Source organism: Delphinapterus leucas, chromosome 14 (assembly GCF_059928025.1).
Source record: "Delphinapterus leucas isolate spDelLeu-1000000601 "Yukka" chromosome 14, BTC_Dleu_Yukka2, whole genome shotgun sequence".
In the NCBI taxonomy this organism is placed as follows: Eukaryota; Metazoa; Chordata; class Mammalia; order Artiodactyla; family Monodontidae; genus Delphinapterus; species Delphinapterus leucas.
In genome coordinates this window covers 62,677,463-62,698,068 of record NC_143142.1, presented here as the reverse complement: position 1 = coordinate 62,698,068, position 20,606 = coordinate 62,677,463, and the positions used below count along the sequence as shown (strand labels likewise).

The following is a 20,606-nucleotide window of genomic DNA, read 5'->3' as shown; positions in this document are numbered from 1 at the left end:
GTAGATGTGTGTGTGTTTATGTGTGTGTGTGTGCCTACGTGTGTACGTGTGTGTTTAGGTGCATGTGTTTATGTGTGTGTGCATGTGTTTATGTGTGTGCATGTGTTTGTGTTTATGTATGTACGTGTGTGTGCACATGTGTGCATACTTGCACATTTTTGTGAGCCCAGAGAAAGAGTAATAAAATCTCCAGCAGACTGGCTTATCCATTTAGCAACATCTCACTCTGAAACTGGGCTGAAGTGTTTGAAGCTGAAAGAAAATGACTATATTTGGAAATACCTATTAATATCCTGCAAGTATTTAGGTGGAAACTGAAATGACAAGTCATGGTTTCCTCTGCTGCTGGGGAGGGCCTGGGGATGGAGAAGTGGTGGAGAGAAAGAAGGGAGAGCAGATGGGATTTTGCGATGGCCAGTGGCCTGCTGACTATCCACCCTCCCTGTCCCTGTGAGCATACTGACAGGGCCACATCACTGCCTCCTCCTCCGTGGTCTCCAAGTGTGTGGGAGATGCTGCAGTGACCTCAGCAGGACAATCAGAGGTTGATTGAGGAGCTCTAGTCAGTACTCCCTTGCTCCCCAAAATCTCTCCCTTACCCTGTCATCAAAGCCATGAGTTTGTACCTTAATGTCTTATAATCTCAGACGGTTTTTGGTGTTCTAGATTCACAGCATGAAAGCTCATGGGAAGCATAACAACTTAATTGTCAGCTAGTGTTTTCTTTTTTTAATTGAAGTATAGTTGATTTACAATATTGTGTTAGTCTCAGGTAGTGATTCAATTATATTTTTCAGATTACTTTACATTATAGGCTATTACAGGATATTGAATATAGTTCCCCGTGTTATACAGTAGATCCTGTTGCTTATCTATTTATGTGTAGTAGTCAATGGTAGCTAACAGCCAGCTGATAGCAAGGTCCCATGGGAATGTAAGATCATGTACTTAGTGGGGGAGGGCAAGAGCGAAGAGATGTGAGAGACCACAGTGTTGCCTGAATTGACCCTGGGGAGGGGAGCAGTATATTGGCAGAGAGGACTGTGGTTTAGAGAAGCCTGAGCTCCATGTTGGGAGCGCTGGGGAGGAGACAGTGCTTTGACTTCCTTTGATAGGTTCTATGGCCCAGGGATTGCCTCCCTCTAGGGAGTATAATAGGAGTGGGCTGCAAAGACAAGCACCAAGATGTAGACAAATGGTCAAGAAGCAAGTACCTTGGTTTCCCCATTGCCCTGGAGAACACTGAGGGTGTCTCTTCTTTTGCCATCAGCCCATATCACAGACTGTCTTGAGTACTGGGGCCTGGATAACTCGTGCTTGCACGATTGTCTGATTTCCCAGCCTGGGTCTCTGTGCTCTGTGGGAGCAGTGCTTTTCAGGCAAATTGGTCCAATGTCTTTTCCACTGGCAGATGCCATGGCCCACTCTGACATATTGATGAGTCATAGCCCTCAAATCCCAGCCCTGCAGGGTCCAGACCCAGCTTCTCCTTGTTGGCAAATCTCATTCATCCTTGAGGACTCAGATCAGTGGCCCTTCACCATGAGCCCTTCTCACTTCTCCACACTTCTGTTGCACTTACTTTGGTTTAACATCCATCCTTGTCTTGGTCTCCGGTACCTCAGCCAGTCTGTCCTGCCTTCTTAACTAGACTGCAGGTTCTCCAGGGGCTGGGCTGTGTCTTATTCATCATAGTGCATCTTCTCTGCCTTCTCCCCACCCCAGAGCTCTCATCACAGTGCCACGCACATGATGGACTCTTAGAAAAAGAGGTGGGTTGTTTTTTTTTATGATAACGATGACACAGGTGTTCATGGCTTTTAGGGCAGACTCTTTACCATGATTACCGAGGTTCCACATCAAGTGACCCTGCCACCTCTCCAGCCTCATCTGCCAGCACTGCACCGTTCACTCATTCCATTCCATCTACACTGGCTGTCCGTCTGCTCCTGGAGGCTCCACTCCGTCCTAGCATGTTGTTCACTCTGAATGCGCCTCCTTCCTCTCCTGGTTAACTCTTTGTCATCCTTCCAGTCTCAGCCAGATATCACCTCCCCAGGGCAGCCCTCCTTCCCTAGTCTGGTTTGGGATCCTTTGTTCTGAGCTCTGGTAGAACCATTTCCCTTTGCTGAGTTCAAAGCTCTGGCCTCCTGGTGACTCTGCATGAATTGTGTGATGGTTGGTTGTCAGGCTGTCCCACTCAAAGAGCTAACAGCCCCTCGTTTGCCCAGCAGGTGGTTGGACAAGGATAAGGATGATGGGCAGTTGGTCCGAGAGTTGCTGCCCAGCGACAGCAATGCGACACTGAAGAGTAAGTTGTCCTGAGGACAGGTGGTAGGTGTGCCCTGGGCAGGACGGACGCCCTCCCTTGGCTGCTTAGAAGGCAGTTGGGGAAAGCACACGCCCTTCACTCCACGGAGGCAGCACTGGGCAGGGTGGAGAGGAGGAGGCTCTGAGGGAGGATCTGGAAATCTGTCTGTCTGCGCTGTGCACACAGCTGCGTTATGGCCCTCAGTGTGGGGCCCTGACGCATGTGGGCCTCTGTCAATGAGAGTAACAAGAGCAGTAACACAGGCTAATGTTGCCCATTGCTGGGGGTACCTATCATTCAGGGCCTGGAGAGGATAAACACGTTTGGAAGGGGCTGTACAATGAAAACATTGTTTTCAATGCCAAGAATTATCCTGGAGACCTTACAGCTTTCCTTAATGGTGTTATTTCTTCAAGTGCCTTGGTTTGATCATGAGCATTAGACAAAGTTTAAAAGAAACATACCCAGAATCCTCAGTAATACCAACACCTCATTTCTTTTACAAGACCTCATATTTATCATTGATTATCTCATGTGAGCCCTGAGATAACCCCAGAAGGTAGGCAGAGCTGATGTTGTTATGCCCATTTGTCAGATGGGGACACATCTGGTGGAGCTAAATATCTTTGTAAGGTCAGATAGAAAACTGAAGAGTTGGAATTCTACATTCTCTGAATGCAGAATTACAGAATTTAAGAGCTGGGATGATCCTTAAGAGATGAACTAATGCCCCCATTAGACACACGACCCATGCCTGTGGCAAGGGGATCCCCTAGTACAGCCAGGTCTGCACCCAGCAGTGTACCAGTGCCCAGGAGTCTGTGTCTCCCTGCCTTGCCCTTTCTACTCCAGCAAGCCCTGCTTTACCACATGGAAAGGACCCTTCAGGCTCTCCACTCCCAAGTCAGAGCTTTTGAAAGGATTTAGATGGAAAATGGTGTAAAGAAGAGGTCTTTTTTTCTCAGTTCCTGCTATATCTTTACAGCAAGAAGGACAAAAGCCACTTCCTCGGTGCCCTCAGGTGTCCCTGGAGGAGCGGGTGTGGGCCATACCCACAGGTCTGGCCTCTACCAGGGCCTGGCGGGTCTGTAGGGCTGTCCCCGCAGCAGCTGTGCTCAGCTGCCTTTCTCTGAGTCTTTTTTGCCAGTGCTGGAAGGCCCCGAGACAGCCATGCACAGTGGGCCTTGGAACTAGCATCACTTGCCTTCTCAGTGCTTCCCTCCTCATTCCCAAGACCCATACCCTGCAACAAACCTATAGGACTTGGGGTCGTGGCTCAGGTTATCCCAGGACTTGCCTTTTACCAGGCCTTTGTATCCTCCCTTGTGGACAGACGATGAAGACCTTTCTAGGTCATAAGATGGAGTAGCATCAGCATGGCATTTCAGTTGAGAACGGGGCCGAACGGGGTCCATGTTAGGGTTTCCCTCATAGCTGACTCCTTCTTCTTCTTTTTTTTAATATCTCCAACTATTTTATTTTAATATATAAACATCAATACATAATAGTTCAAAGAAAGTAGTTGTGATTATTTCAATATCATGCCAGAAAGTTTATTTGCTAAAACTCAGCTTCCATTTCTCCATTTTCTCAATTTTTAAAAAATGAATACAAGGTTACTTTCTTAAATGATTGTGTAAAACACAACTCTCAAATATGCTTAATGTTGAATGCCTAGTGTTTAATGCTAGGTTGGCTCCTTCTTAACTGTTGCCATCTTGAGCCAAATACATTCTCTTCTGACGTTCAGATTCCTCACCTGTAAAGCCGAGGTCAGAACACTCAGCACTAACACCGTGTAAACGTGCTACACACTGTCTGCAGGGAGGTAGATGCTCCCTTTGCCTCAGTTTCTTCATCCATCAGATAAGAAATTGCATGAGGTGTTTGCTTTAAATCCTTGTCTCTTACATTTTAGTATTCTTTGCAAGCCTTCCTGTTCCCAGTGCATTCACACCCCGTGGGGCAGGCCAAGCAGGTATTAGAATTCTGATTTTGAGATGAGGGGGGCTGGCGGGAGCCACCCCCCCAGTCTCAGGGTTACATAAAGAGAGCAAGACCCTGGGCTCCCAACCCCCAACTGAGCGTCCCAGCCCTGGCGGAACAGCCTCCTGCCCCACGCTCCCTCCCGCTCACCCTGCACTAAACCCTCCCTTCCTGCCTCCTGCCTCGGGCTGTTCAGACTTCCGCTATCACATCAGCCTGAAGACTGGGGACGTCCCTGGGGCCAGCACAGATTCCACAGTCTACATCAAGCTCTATGGGGACAAATCTGACACCATCAAGCAAGATCTTCTTGTATCTGACAACAACCTGAAAGACTACTTTGAACGTGGCCAGGTGGATGAGTTCACCCTGGAGACCCTGAACATTGGACCCGTAAGTCTTATTCCTGAGACCATCTGATGGCATCTTACCCGTTCACCTGCGTGTATCTGCACATGGATACACACACACACACACACACACACACACTTGCAGACACACAGATGAACCCATTTTGAAGGAAAAAAATGCCCAAGGGCATGGGTAGTGAAGTACGTTGTTTTCCAGTTATGACCTAGAGCAGCAGAAGACATGTGAACAGTGGTCAAGCTTCCAGAATCTCTTTGGGGCTTGAAGATATATTCTTAGTGGCTGTAATCCCAACATTTCCTTTACCTCCATAGCCAGGACTGATGGACCTGGGTCCCAAACACTGGAGAAGGGGACTGTGGTGTACAGGGAAGGAAGAGAGGAGGAAAAGCTGTAAAGAGGGACTGAAAATACTTCCCAATTCCAAACTAGAGTGTATATCAGAGTGACGCTCAGGAAGCCTGTTTCAGTGTTTACTCCCAGGCCACACCTGAGAGACTCTGCCTTAGAGGATGGGGCCCCCAAGGGTCTCCCTCCATCATGTCTCCAGGTGGCCCTGCTGCGAGGGGTCTGAGCACTTCGCCTGGAGAAGTGTGTATCTGACTGCCTGCACTCAAGTGTTGGAGACTTTTCTAGAAAGAGCTGGGCTTCATGTTATCACCTGCCCGTCTCAGGCGGTGGCTTGTGGAAACTGAGAGGGTTACAACCTCCCCTTTGCTAACCCCTTCCCCTCTTGGTGAGCCTCACCTTATTTCAGGTGCTCTGGGGAATGATCTCATGTCAGTCATTTATATCTTGAAGGTAATGAGCTTAAATCAAGATTTTCCTTGATCCAAATGTATTTACATTTTAAGCTGAATTAATAATTGTAGACTGAAATGCTGTTTGCATTACTAAGGATTTCTGGCAACAGCCAACAGATAAATGAGACATCAGAGGGATGGGGGAGTGCGTTTGGGCCCTTCTTGTGTTTCTGAAACCCCCTCAACAAACAGTGTGGCCAAGAGGGTGGGAGCGTGGTTTCAGGCTGCCGACAGCCTGGGTCTGAAGCCCAGTGTTTCCACGTACCTGCCGTGTGCAAGTTACTTCATCTCTGTTTGCCTCAGTTTCCTCATTACTATCAAAAGGGATCCCAATGGGATTGTTATAGCGTTAACTATGTTAGTAACACCCACATGCAGTAGTGTGTTCAATAAACACTAGCTGTTATTGACTGAACCATTGCTCACGTCCGGTGCTGGTCATTGTGGAACTGACAGGCAGTCCCTGCCATTAAGGTGCTTTCTGTCACATCAGGTAGAAAATACCTGTCCCAGTCTTTGCTCTGTCACAGTCCCAGCACCACAGAAAGACAACGAAGCTCTCCCGTGCCCCTTGGCACACACCCCAAAGGCTCTCAGGCTGTGTCTGTAGATATAGTCGGTCTCCTTCCCACAATTCCAGGGGATCGGGCTACATGCACTCAGCTGCGATAATGCTTCCGTTACCAGCTGCAAAGGTGCACTTAGTATGCATAAGAGTGAGAGCAAGGCTTACAGGGACAATTTTCTAAACCTAGCCTTTGGGCACCAGACTCACGGCAAGCCTCACTCCTCCAAACCACCACAAAGAGGATCTAGGGGGTGCTGGAAGGGATCTCAAAGGCCATCTGATAATTCCATCTGATGTTAGAATTGCCCTGTATACAGCATTTCAAAAAAAACATAAAAGTCATTTGAATGTTGAAGAGCTAGGTACATTTAAGGATGGTAACATGATCATTTATGCGCTCATCTATGTTACCTGTGGGCAAAGATTAACATAAAATATAAAATAGTGAAGCAACTGAACTATGGAGTATTACAGGGAAAAAATGCACTTCAGTGCTAAGAGTGAGAGGAGGAATTGGACACAGAATGACAGAGCCCTAAGAGGCTGTCTGCATATTCTATCACCTGTAGGATGGCTGTGTCGAAGAAGACATGTAAAAATACGTACAATAGTGGATGGTTTAAAACAAAACAAAGCCAAATCACCAGCGTAGCTGTCAGAAGCTGTTGGTGAATACTTTGAACGTTTGCTTTCTTGTGCATTCACCGCATTCTTAGGAAGTCCACCACCTAACTTTCAGTACATACTGGAGCTTTCAAAGCTCCTGCCATACCTGTTCCCACACTTGTTTCTCACAATGTACCCAGGAGGTGAGCTGGACTAAAGACTTGAGGACAGAGGCTCCAGGCAGCAGAGGTGGTGCCCTGGTGCCCTGGCTGGCTGGGGGCAGGCAAGCCTGGGACCCAGCCTCCTCCTGCTAAGCCTGCGCCTCCCAAGGAACTGGAGACCGGGTTGGGGAGGGCCATTTGTGCCGGTGTTTGGGGGTGGGTAGGGATGGAGGGATGAAGGTTTCTACGCAGTGGCTCCTTGCTCACTTGCACCGTGGGTTTCCTTCCAGATCAACCGGCTGGTGATCGGGCACGACAACACGGGCATGAACGCCAGCTGGTTCCTGGGCAGCATCCAGATCCACGTGCCCCGCCAAGGCAAGCAGTACATCTTCCCTGCCAACCGCTGGCTGGATAAGAACAAGGCCGATGGGCGCCTGGAGGTGGAGCTGTACCCCAGCGATGTCGTGGACATCCAGAAATGTACGGAGGTGGCCGTGGTGGGACCGTCAACAATGTTCCCTGTAGGGTGGGGCAACAGGGAAGGAAGAGGGACTGTGGGCGACTTGGGTCTTGTCTCAAAGGGGGGAACTTCCAGTTGTCCCTGGTACCAGGGTTCTGGGAGGGAAACGGGGCTCCTTTTACAGATGAGGAGACTGAGGACTCAATGGATAAAACATTGTTTTCGGGGATAAAGGCAGCAAATGACTTTATTAAGAAATATACTTTCTGGGAATTCCCTGGAGGTCCAGTGGTTAGGACTCCATGCTTCCACTGCAAGGGACATGGGTTCCATCCCCGGTCGGGGAACTAAGATCCCACATGCTGCATGGCGCGGCCAAAAAAAGGAATATAGCTTGTCAGCCCTGTGTTCAAGAGGAGTTTGAGAAATAGTCTTCCCCCCCGGGAAGACTGGGGAGGAGATAAGCTGTTTATTCATTTATTTATTCAATAAATATACGTTGAATGTTTCTCTGTGCCAGCGCTGCCCTAGGCTTTGCAGAGGCAGCCATGAGCAAAACAGACCATTCAATGTTTCTCTGGCACAGAGATTCCTCCCCAATCTTCCTGGGGGGAAGACTATTTCTCAAACTCCTCTTGAACACAGGGCTGACAAGCTATATTCCTTTTTTTGGCCGCGCCATGCAGCATGTGGGATCTTAGTTCCCTGACCGGGGATGGAACCCATGTCCCTTGCAGTGGAAGCATGGAGTCCTAACCACCGGACCTCCAGGGAATTCCCAGAAACATCTTTGAATGGAGGTGAAGTTCAAGGTGATCTGGCCACCACTGCACATGATGTGAGAGCCATAGATTAGGTAGGGGTCAGAGAAACAAGAGGTTATCTAGACGGTCAGGAAGACCGTGGGACCAACCCTGGTACAGACAATGTCCCTCCTCTCACCTGTGCGTTTCCGCACCTACCCTGAAAGCAGGCATCCGAGGCTCACTCCCACAGGAAGCTTCTCTGAGAAAGAACCCACTACAAACTCAGCTCTTCCTCTTCCAGGCTCCTTGTGTCTTTTCACTGTGTGCATTTTCCCTCCCCAACTAACCTGTAAATTCCTTGAGGGCTGTGTCACATATATACAAAGCATATACACATGCTTTGTAATGGTACCTGCCAGTATGAAGAATTAACTCCTTCCCTCTTTTTATGAGTTAAAACTTGATTTCCATCATAGTAATACAGGTACTAGTTAACAAGATAAAGATGAAAAAGCAGGAGTTCCCTTACCTACCTCTTCCCTCAACCCATCCCCTTTCTTCAGAGGTAACAGCTTTTTAATTACTTTAGCTTTTTCCTCTGAAATGTATCTCCATATTTTCAATAATATGCTTACCAATTTCTTGATTTTTCAGTCATAGACATTAATTACTGACTTCCTACTATGCAAGAGGAGGATGTAGCTTTTTTAACACAGGCTCGTGTGCATGCATGCACACACACAATCCCCTCCTTCCAGCCTTCAATAATCAATATTTGATTTGTACATATTATAACCATGTAAATATTCTTCACTACTGACACCTACTTATAACAATTAAATTTAATTTTTAGACAACTTTTTGTTTTTTCTGGAGTTAATAATAGCCTCATTTATTCATTAGCAGAGTTTTCGATATACCCATCTATATTTCTATATACCCATCTGTATACCCACCTATCTGCCTTAGTGTGCTAGGGCTACCATAAAAAATATCACAGACTAGGTGGCTTAAGCAACAAAAATGTGTTTTCTCCCAGTTCTGGAGTCTGGAAGTCCAAGATCAAGGTGTCAGCAGGTTGGGTTTCCTCTGTCCTGGGCTTGCAGATGGCCACCTTCTCACTGTCTCTCACAGGGTCTTCCTGTGTGCATGTGCATGTCTGTGTCCCAATCTCTTCTTACAACGACACCAGCCATTGGATTGGGACCCACCTTAATGGCCTCATTTTAACTTAATCACCTCTATGAAGGCCCTGTCTCCAAATACAGTCACATTCTGAGATACTAAGGGTTAGAGTATCAGCATGAATTTTGGGGGTACGCAATTCTGCCATTACACCATCTTATCTCCATCTTCCCAATAGAACTAAAATTCTTTTCATATGTTCAAACCCAACAGGAATTCTGTTGCTTTCCTCTCTGCACTCTTCTCCCCCACTCCCTGTCTCAAGGGAAACTCTGTCCTGTTCTCTAGGCTGCCATGAAGCTGTCCTTTTGAGACTTCCTTTCTACTATCTTTTGGACATTCCATTCTTCTCTCATCTGGGTCAAATCTCCTGTTTCCTGGATTTCATGCCTTCCTCTGCTTTGGTTTATTCCCTCATTTTAGAGGGAACACATTCTCCTCTGCAATGGAAAATTTGAATGTCTGCAAATGTCTTTGGTCTACTCTCACCATTGATCCATAATTTGGCTTGTTAGAGAATTCTGAGTTCGAGCTCAGAGTTTAGAAGGAATTATTCTACCATCTTCTAGCTCCCAGGGTTGCATTTGGGAAGTCTGATGCCATTCTGTTACCCAACACTTTGGATTTTTTCTCTCTAAAAGCCTATAGGATCCTATTTCTATCCTTAGCATTCTGAAATTTCATGATGTCCTCGCTGCCTTTTGTGATTTTAGTTTCATCCAATCTTCTGGGAACTCACGGGCTCCTTCAATCTAGAAGCATTTTTTAGTTTTGGGACCCTTTTTTGTATTTATTTCTTTGACAATTTCCACCTCTCTATTTCCTCTGTTTCCTTTAGAACTGAACTTGTAGTGAGATGCTGGACTTCCTCTGATTTTCTTACCTTTCTATCATTTGTTCTTGGGAAATTTCCTTTTTGAACTTCAGAACTCTCCTTGACTTTACCGTTGCTTTGGAATATTTTATTTCAGCTAATACCACATTCATTCCCAAGAGCTGGCTCTTGTTCTCTGAATGCTCATTTTTCTCTGTCCTAATTTTGTATAATCCTGGCTGCTATTTTTCTAAGAACCGAGAGAGGGAACTGGGTTCAGGGTTCTCTCCATTCACAATGCCGGCTTTTCCTGAGTCCCCCTGTTGTCCATCTGCTAGCCCACCCTCACTCCCAGCTGAGGCCAATATATCTAGTTCAACTTCTTCAGGCTCTCAGCTAGTCCTCTTGTTTTCAGCCCCCAATTTCTCACATTGCTATGGTAGTGGGAGATCCCTCATCTTGTTGAAAATAAGTCTTAACTTGAAAAAAATTGATTTTGTCTTATAGCATTGCTGAGAGGGCAAGTCTTGTAATAGTCACTTTGAATAAATATGGTCCCACAGTTCTGGGAGACATTTTGCTCTCCTGTGGGAAGTGCCCTCTAGGGATAAATACCTGTAACACATTTCCACCCTCTAACAGCTTGATCAAGTATTACTACTTCAAAATACAGACAATTCTCTGTGTAGCTGTTATCTGTTGATATCATCTGAAAGGTGCATATGTTTAAATGAAAATTATCATTTCAACCCCTCCTCCTTTACTGGAAATAAGGAAAAGAAACAAACACACAGCCTTCTACTTCTTTCTGCACTGTGGTGTCTGCCCGGGGGTAGGCACACAGCAGAGGTGCCAGCTGATGTACTGACTACTCTTCATCCCTGGCTCCAGAGGACATGTGTGACACACAGGGTAACTGAGCTCTGGAGTCTGATGGCTTGGGTTTGCCATTTCCACCACCTGCTCAATTCTTCTAAGCCTCAGTTTGGCAATCTTCAAAATGGAAATAATGGGGTTTATGATATTGATGGGAGGGTTGGATAAGATAATGCCTAAGAAGCACCAGACACAGGGTACAGGCTTGCGAAGTGTTTGCTTTGTAATGATTACTACTACTGTTATTACTAAATGTCCCATTTCTCCCCCATGTGCCCACCCAGTGATCCACTACGAGGTTGAGATTTGGACAGGGGATGTGGGCGGCGCAAGCACCACTGCCCGAGTCTACATGCAGATCTACGGCGAGGAAGGCAAGACAGAAGTGCTCTTCCTCTCCAGCCGCTCAAAAGTGTTTGAGCGGGCATCCAAGGACACATTCCAGGTGTGTGTGGGCAAAGCAGTGGGGTTGTCAACAGAGGGCCCAGCAGATGTCTGAAAGTGGAGGGATTGGTTCTCAGCCCTGGCTTCTTATTAGAATCACCTGGGGAGCTTTAGGAAAAAAGGGCTGCCTGGTCTACGCCTGCATCAGTTAAATCAGAACCTTTATGGTTGAACGTGTTTTCTGGGAATGTTTCTGAATGCTTTACCAGAGATACTAATATGCTGCCAATTCTGAGACCTGCTGGAGCAGGTGATTCTAATTTAGCAAAATACCGCACGAGACCCTTGGTTACTACATTCATTCCCAGCCTTGGCCTCCGATTCTACCACTCACTCAGCCTGAGGGCGGGGCCGTGCCCCCAAACAGGATACTGGGAAGCTTGGGGTCTCCCCGCTGTGTTCTGAGGGCCCCAGGCCTCCTCACGTCCCTTCGAGTAGAGGAGAAAAAGAGATGAGAGTGCGAGCATGTTGTTGACAGGAGAGGAAGGAGGATGCAAGGGTGGTGCCCCTTGGGGCGGCACATGAATGTTTTATGTGGGACATGAGTGCGTGTGTGCATGTGTGTGTCTGCAGGCCTGTGTGTGCATGAAGCGTATTCATGCTGGCTGGTCTATGAGTGTCTGTGTGCCCCAAGCAGCTTGGCCCTCAGCAAAGAGTCCTAACCCAGTGCCCAGCGGAGAGGGTCCTGGCTGAGCTGGGCCAGGGTCACAGGTGTCTGGAATGTTAACACTGAAGGGGCCTCCTGGAGTCCAACCCCTCATTACACTGCTGAGGATGCAGAGCGGTTCCTCTCTCTGAGCCTCAGCTTCTTTATCAGCTCAAACCTAGCTTCATAATACCTGCCTGGCCTGCTTCACAGCCCCTGGAGAGATCAAAATAGTCAAAGTCAGGGAAAGTACTTGGGAAATCAAGTCATGCAGATGTAAGAGCAGGGCATCTTCTGGATGTGAACAGACTGCATGGCTGCACATGGTGGTGGCTGCATTCACGGCTGGGCAGACAGATGGGGGGAGAGGGGACAGCAAGTGAGCTGGCTTGCAAGGATGCTGTGACCTGGAAAGCACTAGAGAGGAGATGGAATGTGCTGAAGAAGGGACTTACCGTATTGAGAGCCCATCCCCTATGTAGCTGAGAAAAATACGTTCCTCTTCCTGGGGGCCCTGGACTCCATTCTGGCTAATAATTTTCTCACAAAGATGGTTTTGGCTGCATTGTGTCTTCATGAACCAGGAGTCAGAAGGCCCGAGTTCTCATCTAGGCCTGGGCTCCAATTATGGGACACTGAACAACTCATAGGACAGCCCTGGGCCTCAGTTTCCCCAGCACACAAGCAGAGAACTGGTGGGACTGGGCTTTAAGGATTGTCAAACACCCAGGCAAGGGCCCATCAGCACAGGGAGCCCTAAGAGTGGCCCGACCGGCAGGAACTCCATGTGAGCTGTCCCCTGAGCTCTGCAGGGGCCAGACCACCCCTCAGTATGAGGCTCAGAACAGAGTGGCAGATCGAAGGTCAAGGACCTGATCCTCTGAAGCAAAGCTAAATCCACGGACACTGCCTTTTGAGCCAGCCACGTGCTAGGCCCAGTGGGAGAGAAAAGCAAGAACGAACAGTCCCTGCTCTCAGGAATTCCCACTTGATGTGCAGACACCAGAGCTCATGGGCAAAGAGGGCATCCAGGCCGGGCCAAGCTCTGGGCCCCCTCCCCTCTGAGCTCCCAGGGAGAGGAGATGCTGGTGTGCAGGAGGGGCCTGGGGGAGACTTCTATTTTTTGAAAAATAACACTTATTTTTTGCTTCTTGCAAAATTTATATATAATTAATGCTGAAAAAAAATGTTTCGAAGGAGAGCACAGAAAAGCACAAACTAAAAAAAATAAGGTAATAATAAAGCTCAGGAATGAGAATGAATAGGTTTTAGAGGTAGAGGAAGGAATGAAGGCATTCTGCGTGAGGGAATAAAGATGAAGATATGGAATTAAAAAAAAAAATAGGAATGAGGGCTTCCCTGGTGGCACAGTGGTTGAGAGTCCGCCTGCCGATGCGGGGGACACGGGTTCGTGCCCCGGTCCGGGAAGATCCCACATGCCGCGGAGCGGCTGGGCCCGTGCGCCATGGCCGCCGAGCCTGCGCGTCCAGAGCCTGTGCTCCGCAACGGGAGAGGCCACAACAGTGAGAGGCCAGCGTACCGCAATTAAAAAAAAAAAAGGAATGAGTGTGATGTGGTGTGTGTGTGTGTGTGTGTGTGTAAAGGGGGAAAGAGACAGAGGGAGGGAGACCATCTTTGCCCTCTGTACAGGGGTTTAGAAGGACACCCGCTTGGGGGGAGGGGGAGGCGGGAAGGGAAACCAGGCTTGTGTGCACGAGAGGAGCGGTGGCAACTTTGAGCTCAGAGGTCCCAGCCTCTTCATCCCACGCTCCTGGCGCAAGACGCGCCAGGCTCCTCAGGGGGCGGGGCGGATGCCACCCCCGACCCCCAGCCACTGCCCCGCGCTTTGAGCAGCTGGAGGCGGCGGACGTGGGCCAGGTCTTCAAGATCCGGCTCGGCCACACGGGCGAGGGCTTCAGCCCCAGCTGGTTCGTGGACACCGTGTGGCTGCGGCACACGGCAGTGCGGGAGGAGGACCTCACACCCGAGGAGGAGGCGCGGAGGAAGAAGGAGAAGGACAAGTTGCGGCAGCTGCTCAAAAAGGAGCGTCTGAAGGCCAAGCTGCAGAGGAAGAAGAAGAAGAAGAAGGGCAGCGACGAGGAGGACGAGGGGGACGAGGAGGAAGAGTCCTCGTCGGAGGAGTCCTCGTCGGAGGAGGAGGACGAGGACACCGAGGAGGAGGAGGAGGAGGAGGAATTTGGACCCGGGATGCAGGAGGTGATCGAGGAGTACAAGTTCGACGCCCACCGCTGGCTGGCCCGGGGCAAGGAGGACAATGAACTTGTCGTGGAGCTGGTGCCTGCAGGCCGAGAGGGTCCTGAGCGTAAGCCTGAGGAGGTGTCAGACGGTCCCCTGGGGGGTGGCAGGGAGGGGGAGGGTGCCCAGCTCTCCTCTCACGTGGGGGGCCCGTGGCTCTCCTCACCTGCCCTCTGCTGAAATGCCTCCACGGACAGTTCTTTGCTGGGGTTGGCATTGCCCTTGTCCTGAGACTCTTGGAAGGAGCCCTGGTATAACTCGCTGTAACTCCACGTGGGGGCCATCGGTAGGAGGGTTGCTGACTGTGAGTTTTGCCAGGACTCTCAGCCTCTTGGGCTTCATGGCAAAGGGAAGTCTTGGATAGGGAGGAGGGACGGGCTCAATTCTAGGTTAATGTAGATGCGGGTGTACCCGGAGGTCCTTCCTACTCCCACCATGTGGCTAGATCAGAGGGGTTGAGCCTCAGGTCCACCCCGAGGCCCAGGTGTCCTCAACACTGTGTGTTTTGTGTCCCCAGCCAACACCTACGAGGTCCAGGTGATCACGGGGAGTGTGCCCAAGGCTGGCACCGATGCCAATGTCTTCCTGACCATCTACGGGGAGGAATATGGGGACACGGGAGAGCGGCCCCTAAAGAAGTCGGACAAGTCCAACAAGTTTGAGCAGGGGCAGGTAGGGCTTGGGCTCTCTGACCCCAGGCGGTGGGTGGGACCCAGATGGAGAGAGCCCTGTGGTGATTCCTGAGGCAGCTCCACCCAGCAGAGCACTGCTGTGTCCAGCGGTGTGGTCTGTTCAATCCAGCCAGGTAGAATGGAAGTGCCTCTTCTGTAAGTACCGGCGCTTTGTGGTGGGGACCTAAGAAAGGCACAGGTGGGGATCAGTGCCAGGAAGCCCACAGCAACTAACTGGAGATAGTATAGGTAGCAGAGGCTCAGGTGCTGAGTGAGTGGGGCAGGGGTTCAAGGAGGACGTGCTGGCCGTAAGATGGTGCTTCGGGGGGATCTTAGTGAGAAGGAGGGATGTGAACTGGGCCGTGGTGGGTGACTATGGTGTCCATGTCTAAAGATGACAGTGAGAGAGGTGTTCTCTGAAGATGTGACCGCATGACAAAGACGGGGGAGTGGAAGTGTGGAAGGCCAGTTGGAGGCCAGTGGGTCTTCTCGCTATGCTGTGGTTAATGCCAAGCCATGGTGGGCGCTGCCTCTGGGAAGCTTGATGGGACCAATTTAAGGGGTGAGGGCATGAGAGCCTTGAAGGACAGGCTGAGAAGCCCAACCTGCATCCTGAGGCAGTGACGCCACGAAGGCTTTTGAGCATTTAGAGAAATGCATACCTCTCCCTCTTCTAGGTATAGTAGGAAAAGCATGGAAAAAGACATCTGTCATTCTTGTCCTTTGAGATTTTACTACATCTTCTGGCTAGACTGTCTCTCATCTCACCTTTCCCATTTCTGCCCCTGTCCCAAAGCCAGATTCCCTTATCAACACAGAGGAAAACCAGAAATAAACCAAATTCATTAAAAATACTTCTGGGCTCATTGCTTGATTTATTTCAGATATCCCCTGCTTTTTCCTTCAACACTGCCTTCCCATGACCTGAGAATCAGGATTTATTTCTGTGTTTCAGTACTTTCATTTAAAAATTATAGCCACTATGATGGCTGGCATTGGAAGAAAATTGCTATAGAGGGTGTAACTGGTACAGCTGATGAAATTTGAATAGGGACTGTATGTTAGATAATAGTGTGTTGACTTTAAGTTTCCTGAATTTGGTCATTGTACTCTGATTATATGAGAATGTCCTCGTTCTTAGAAAATCTATGTTGAAGAATTTGAGTAGAGGATCATGATATCTGCCATATACTTTCAAATGATTCAGAAAAAAAATAGAGAAAGGGCAAGAGAGTGTGGGAGAGAAAGCAAATGTTGCAAAATCTAGGTGAAGGGTATACAAAATTCAGTGGGTCCTGGTATCATCTGATTCCTCCAGTGCGCATGTGTGTACTTGTATCGTACACAGTCTCTCTTCACCTGAATGGTGAGCAGTACTTGTATCATACACAGTCTCTCTTCACCTGAATGGTGAGCAGTACTTGTATCGTACACGGTCTCTCTTCTCACCTGAATGGTGAGCAGTACTTGTATCGTACACAGTCTCTCTTCACCTGAATGGTGAGCAGTACTTGTATCGTACACAGTCTCTCTTCACCTGAATGGTGAGCAGTACTTGTATCGTACACAGTCTCTCTTCACCTGAATGGTGAGCAGTACTTGTATCGTACACAGTCTCTCTTCACCTGAATGGTGAGCAGTACTTGTATCGTACACAGTCTCTCTTCTCACCTGAATGGTGAGCAGTCCAAGTCTTACACTCCGGATTCTGTCAGTCACTTTAGATTTGCACTTTGGCTTATAGTAGGCACTTAATTAAAATTTATGGTTGAAGGAGTTTATGCACATATGTGCACACGCAGCACGTGGTCTCAGCACACACCCAAGCAGCAGGCCGTACACACACACACACACACACTCCCCATAACACAACTGGGAGCGCCCAGCCAACCTGTTTTCTCCTCTACTCCTCTCTTATGGTCACCTTCGTCACCCTCCTACTCCTCCCTCCACCTTGCAGGACATAGTGAAAGTGAGACCTCCCTGGCAGGTGCAGGTGTAAAGACAATAGTGCAATAGGTGAAGGGAATTAAGAGTTGCAAACTTCCAGCTATAAAATAAGTAAGACACAGGAATGGAATGTACGCATAAGGAATATAGTCAATAATGTTGTAACAATGATGGTAACTGGTCTTTATGTGGTGATCATTCCATAATGTATAAAAACAGCGAAACACTATGTTGTACACCTGAAACTAATATAATATTGTATATTAATGATAACTCAATAAACAAAAACAAAAACCAATAGAGTAGACCGAACACCAGACAACTGACTGCATTTTCCATTCCCCCTTCCCCCTGATGCTTTGGGTCTTACAGCCGGTCTCAGGCTGCCCCAGGTCCTGGGAAGGTGAAGCTGATGGCGAGGTGGGGAGGGCTGCCCCCCAGTGTGCTACTCTGACCCTTCCCAGACAGACACCTTCACCATCTACGCCATTGACCTTGGCCCCCTGACCAAGATTCGGATTCGCCATGACAACTCGGGCAACAGACCAGGCTGGTTCCTGGACAGAATAGACATCATTGACATGAACAACGAGATCACGTGAGTGGGACTGGAGGGGAGGGAGGGAAGGCCATGCCTGCCACGAAGTAGTCATGGAAAAAAGCGTGGGAGTGGGGTGGCTGTGATGGGTGAGGGTTGGGGTAGGGTGGCTGTGGTGGGTGAGGGTTGGGGTAGGGTGGCTGTGGCGGGTGAGGGTGGGGGTGGGGTGGCTGTGGCGGGTGAGGGTGGGGGTGGGGTGGCTGTGGTGGGTGCAGATGGGGGTGGGGTGGCTGTGGCGGGTGAGGGTGGGGGTAGTGTGGCTGTGGTGGGTGAGGGTGGGGATGGGGTGTCTAGGACGTGGGTTTGGCCCATGGAGCTGGCTGGGTGGGCATTGCCTCCCTCCCTTCCCTCTCCCTGAGCAGCCCCTCAGCTGCTTGTCCTGTCAGGTGACAGTCTGGTAGGACATCCAATCCAGTTCTTGACTCCATCATTTCAGAAAGTCAGGTTTTCTGTCCTTGCCATGGCCCAATCTCCATGGCCAGACTTAGAACCCATAAGTCTCTCCATGTACAAAGTGACTTCCAGGACATTGTTTTAATGTTCTAGACTAGAAATAAGCAAACTTATTCTGTAAAGGCCAGAGAGCAAATATTTTAGGTTTTCAGGGCCATTTGGTCTCTGTAACAACTGTTCGACTTTGCCTTTGCTGCAGAAAAGCAGCCATAGATGATGCTAAGTGAATTGAAGTGGATGTGTTTCACTAAAACTTCATTTATAGACACTGAAACTTGAATTCCAAGTAATTTTCACATTTCACAAAATATTATTGTTTTTAGATTTTTTTCAACCATTTAAAGATGTGAGATCTCTGCTTAGTTTGTGGGATATACATAAGCAGGTGGGCCAGATTTGGCCCACAGGCCATAGTTTGCTGGCCCCTGCTTCAGATTCACAACTAGCCTCAGGAGCTCACTCCCCTTATCTCCTCCTCTTCCCTCGCCATCCTTTCCCATTGGTGCTGTACAGTTTCTTTTCTTTGTTTCCTTGGTATTGAGCAGCAATGAGGGCTCTGTGCTGAGCCAGCTCCAACCACTTGCAAGTGGAGAGAGCAACTCTGAGCAAAGCCTGCCCTGGGAGATAGATGTAAAATCATGGGAGACTGGTTCAAGATGGTGGAGTAGAAGGACGTGCGCTCACTCCCCCTTGTAAGAATCACAACTAACTGCTGAACAATCATCGACAGGAAGACACTGGAACTCACCAAAAAAGATACCCCACATCCAAAGCCAAAGGCAAAGCCTCAATGAGATGGTAGGAGTGGTGCAATCACAATAGAATCAAATCCCATAACCTCTGGGTGGGTGACTTATGGACTGGAGAACAATTATACCACAGAAGTCCACCAACTGGAGTGAAGGTTCTGAGCCCCACATCAGGCTTCCCAACCTTAGCATCTGGCAATGGGAGGAGGAATTCCTAGAGAATCAGACTTTGAAGCCTAGCAGGATTTGATTGCAGGACTTCAACAGGACTGGGGGAAACAGAGACTCCACTCATGGAGGGCACACACAAAGTAGTGTGTGCACCGGGACCCGGGGGAAGGAGCAGTGACCCCATAGGAGACTGAACCAGACCTACCTGCTTGTATTGGAGGTTCTCCTGCAGAGGAGGGGGGCAGCTGTGGCTCACCACGAGGATAAGGACACTGGCAGCAGAAGTTCTGGGAAGTACTCCTTGGCGTGAGCCTTCCCGTAGTCCACCATTAGCCCCACCAAAGAGGCTGTAGGATCCAGTGCTGGGTCACCTCAGGCCAAACGACCAACAGGGAGGGAACTCAGCCCCACCCACCAGCAGACAAGCCTATTAAAGTTTTACTGAACTCTGCCCACCAGAGCAACACCCAGATCTACCCACCACCAGTCCCTCCCATCAGGAAGCTTGCACAAGCCTCTTAGATAGCCTCATCCACCAGAGGGCAGACAGCACAAGCAAGAAGAACTACAGTCCTGCAGCCTGTGGAACAAAAACCACATTCACAGAAAGACAGACAAAATGAAAAGGCAGAGGACTATGTATCAGATGAAGGAACAAGATAAAACACCAGAAAAACAGCTAAATAAAGTGGAGATAGGCAACCTTCCAGAAAAAGAATTCAGAATAATGATAGTGAAGATGATCCAGGACCTTGGAAAAAGAATGAAGGCAAAGAGTGAGAAGATGCAAGAAATGTTTGATAAAAACCTAGAAGAATTAAGGAACAAACAAACGGAGATGAGCAATACAATAACTGAAATGAAAAATACACTGGAAGGAATCAATAGCAGAATACCTGAGGCAGAAGAACGGATAAGTGACCTGGAAGACAGAATGGTGGAAATCACTGCCACGGAACAGAATAAAGAAAAAAGAATGAAAAGAAATGAAGACAGCCTAAGAGACCTCTGGGACAACATTAAACGCAACAACGTTCACATACAGTGGTCCCAGAATGAGAAGAGAGAGAGAAAGGACCTGAGAAAATATTTGAAGAGATTATACTCGAAAACTTCTCTACCATGGGAAAGGAAATAGCCACCCAAGTCCAGGAAGTGCAGAGAGTCCCAGGCAGGATAAACCCAAGGAGAAACACACTGAGACACATAGTAATCAAACTGACAAAAATTAAAGACAAAGAAAAATTATTAAAAGCAACAAGGGAAAAACAACAAATAACATACAAGGGAACTCCCATAAGGTTAACAGCTGATTTCTCAGCAGAAACTCTACAAGCCAGAAGGGAGTGGCATGACATATTTAAAGTGATGAAAGGGAAGAACCTACAACCAAACCTACTCTACACGGCAAGGATCTCATTCAGGTTCGACAGAGAAATCAAAAGCTTTAGAGACAAGCAAAAGTTAAGAGAATTCAGCACCACCAAACCAGCTCTACAGCAAATGCTAAAAGAACTTCTCTAAGTGGGAAACACAAGAGAAGAAAAGGACTTACAAAAACAAACCCAAAACAATTAAGAAAATGGTAATAGGAACATACATATCGATAATTACCTTAAATGTGAATGGATTAAATGCTCCAACCAAAAGACACAGGCTCGCTGAATGGATACAAAAACAAGACCCACATATATGCTGTCTAAAAGAGACCCATTTCAGACCTAGGGACACATACGGACTGAAAGTTAGGGGATGGGAAAAGATACTCCATGCAAATGGA

The 20,606-nt window shown here is 48.4% G+C and overlaps 1 protein-coding gene across 1 annotated transcript in view; it reads left to right on the top strand.

The window, feature by feature from the left end:
• The window catches only part of LOXHD1 (lipoxygenase homology PLAT domains 1), a 201,731-nt gene that overhangs the window by 89,599 nt on the left and 91,526 nt on the right, over positions 1 to 20,606 (top strand). The window contains exons 15-21 of the mRNA XM_089895136.1: positions 2,235 to 2,311; positions 4,494 to 4,690; positions 7,095 to 7,287; positions 11,173 to 11,333; positions 13,833 to 14,301; positions 14,752 to 14,906; positions 17,320 to 17,453. Coding sequence (XP_089751262.1) covers positions 2,235 to 2,311; positions 4,494 to 4,690; positions 7,095 to 7,287; positions 11,173 to 11,333; positions 13,833 to 14,301; positions 14,752 to 14,906; positions 17,320 to 17,453 — 1,386 coding nt within the window. The remainder of the gene's footprint in view (positions 1 to 2,234; positions 2,312 to 4,493; positions 4,691 to 7,094; positions 7,288 to 11,172; positions 11,334 to 13,832; positions 14,302 to 14,751; positions 14,907 to 17,319; positions 17,454 to 20,606) is intronic.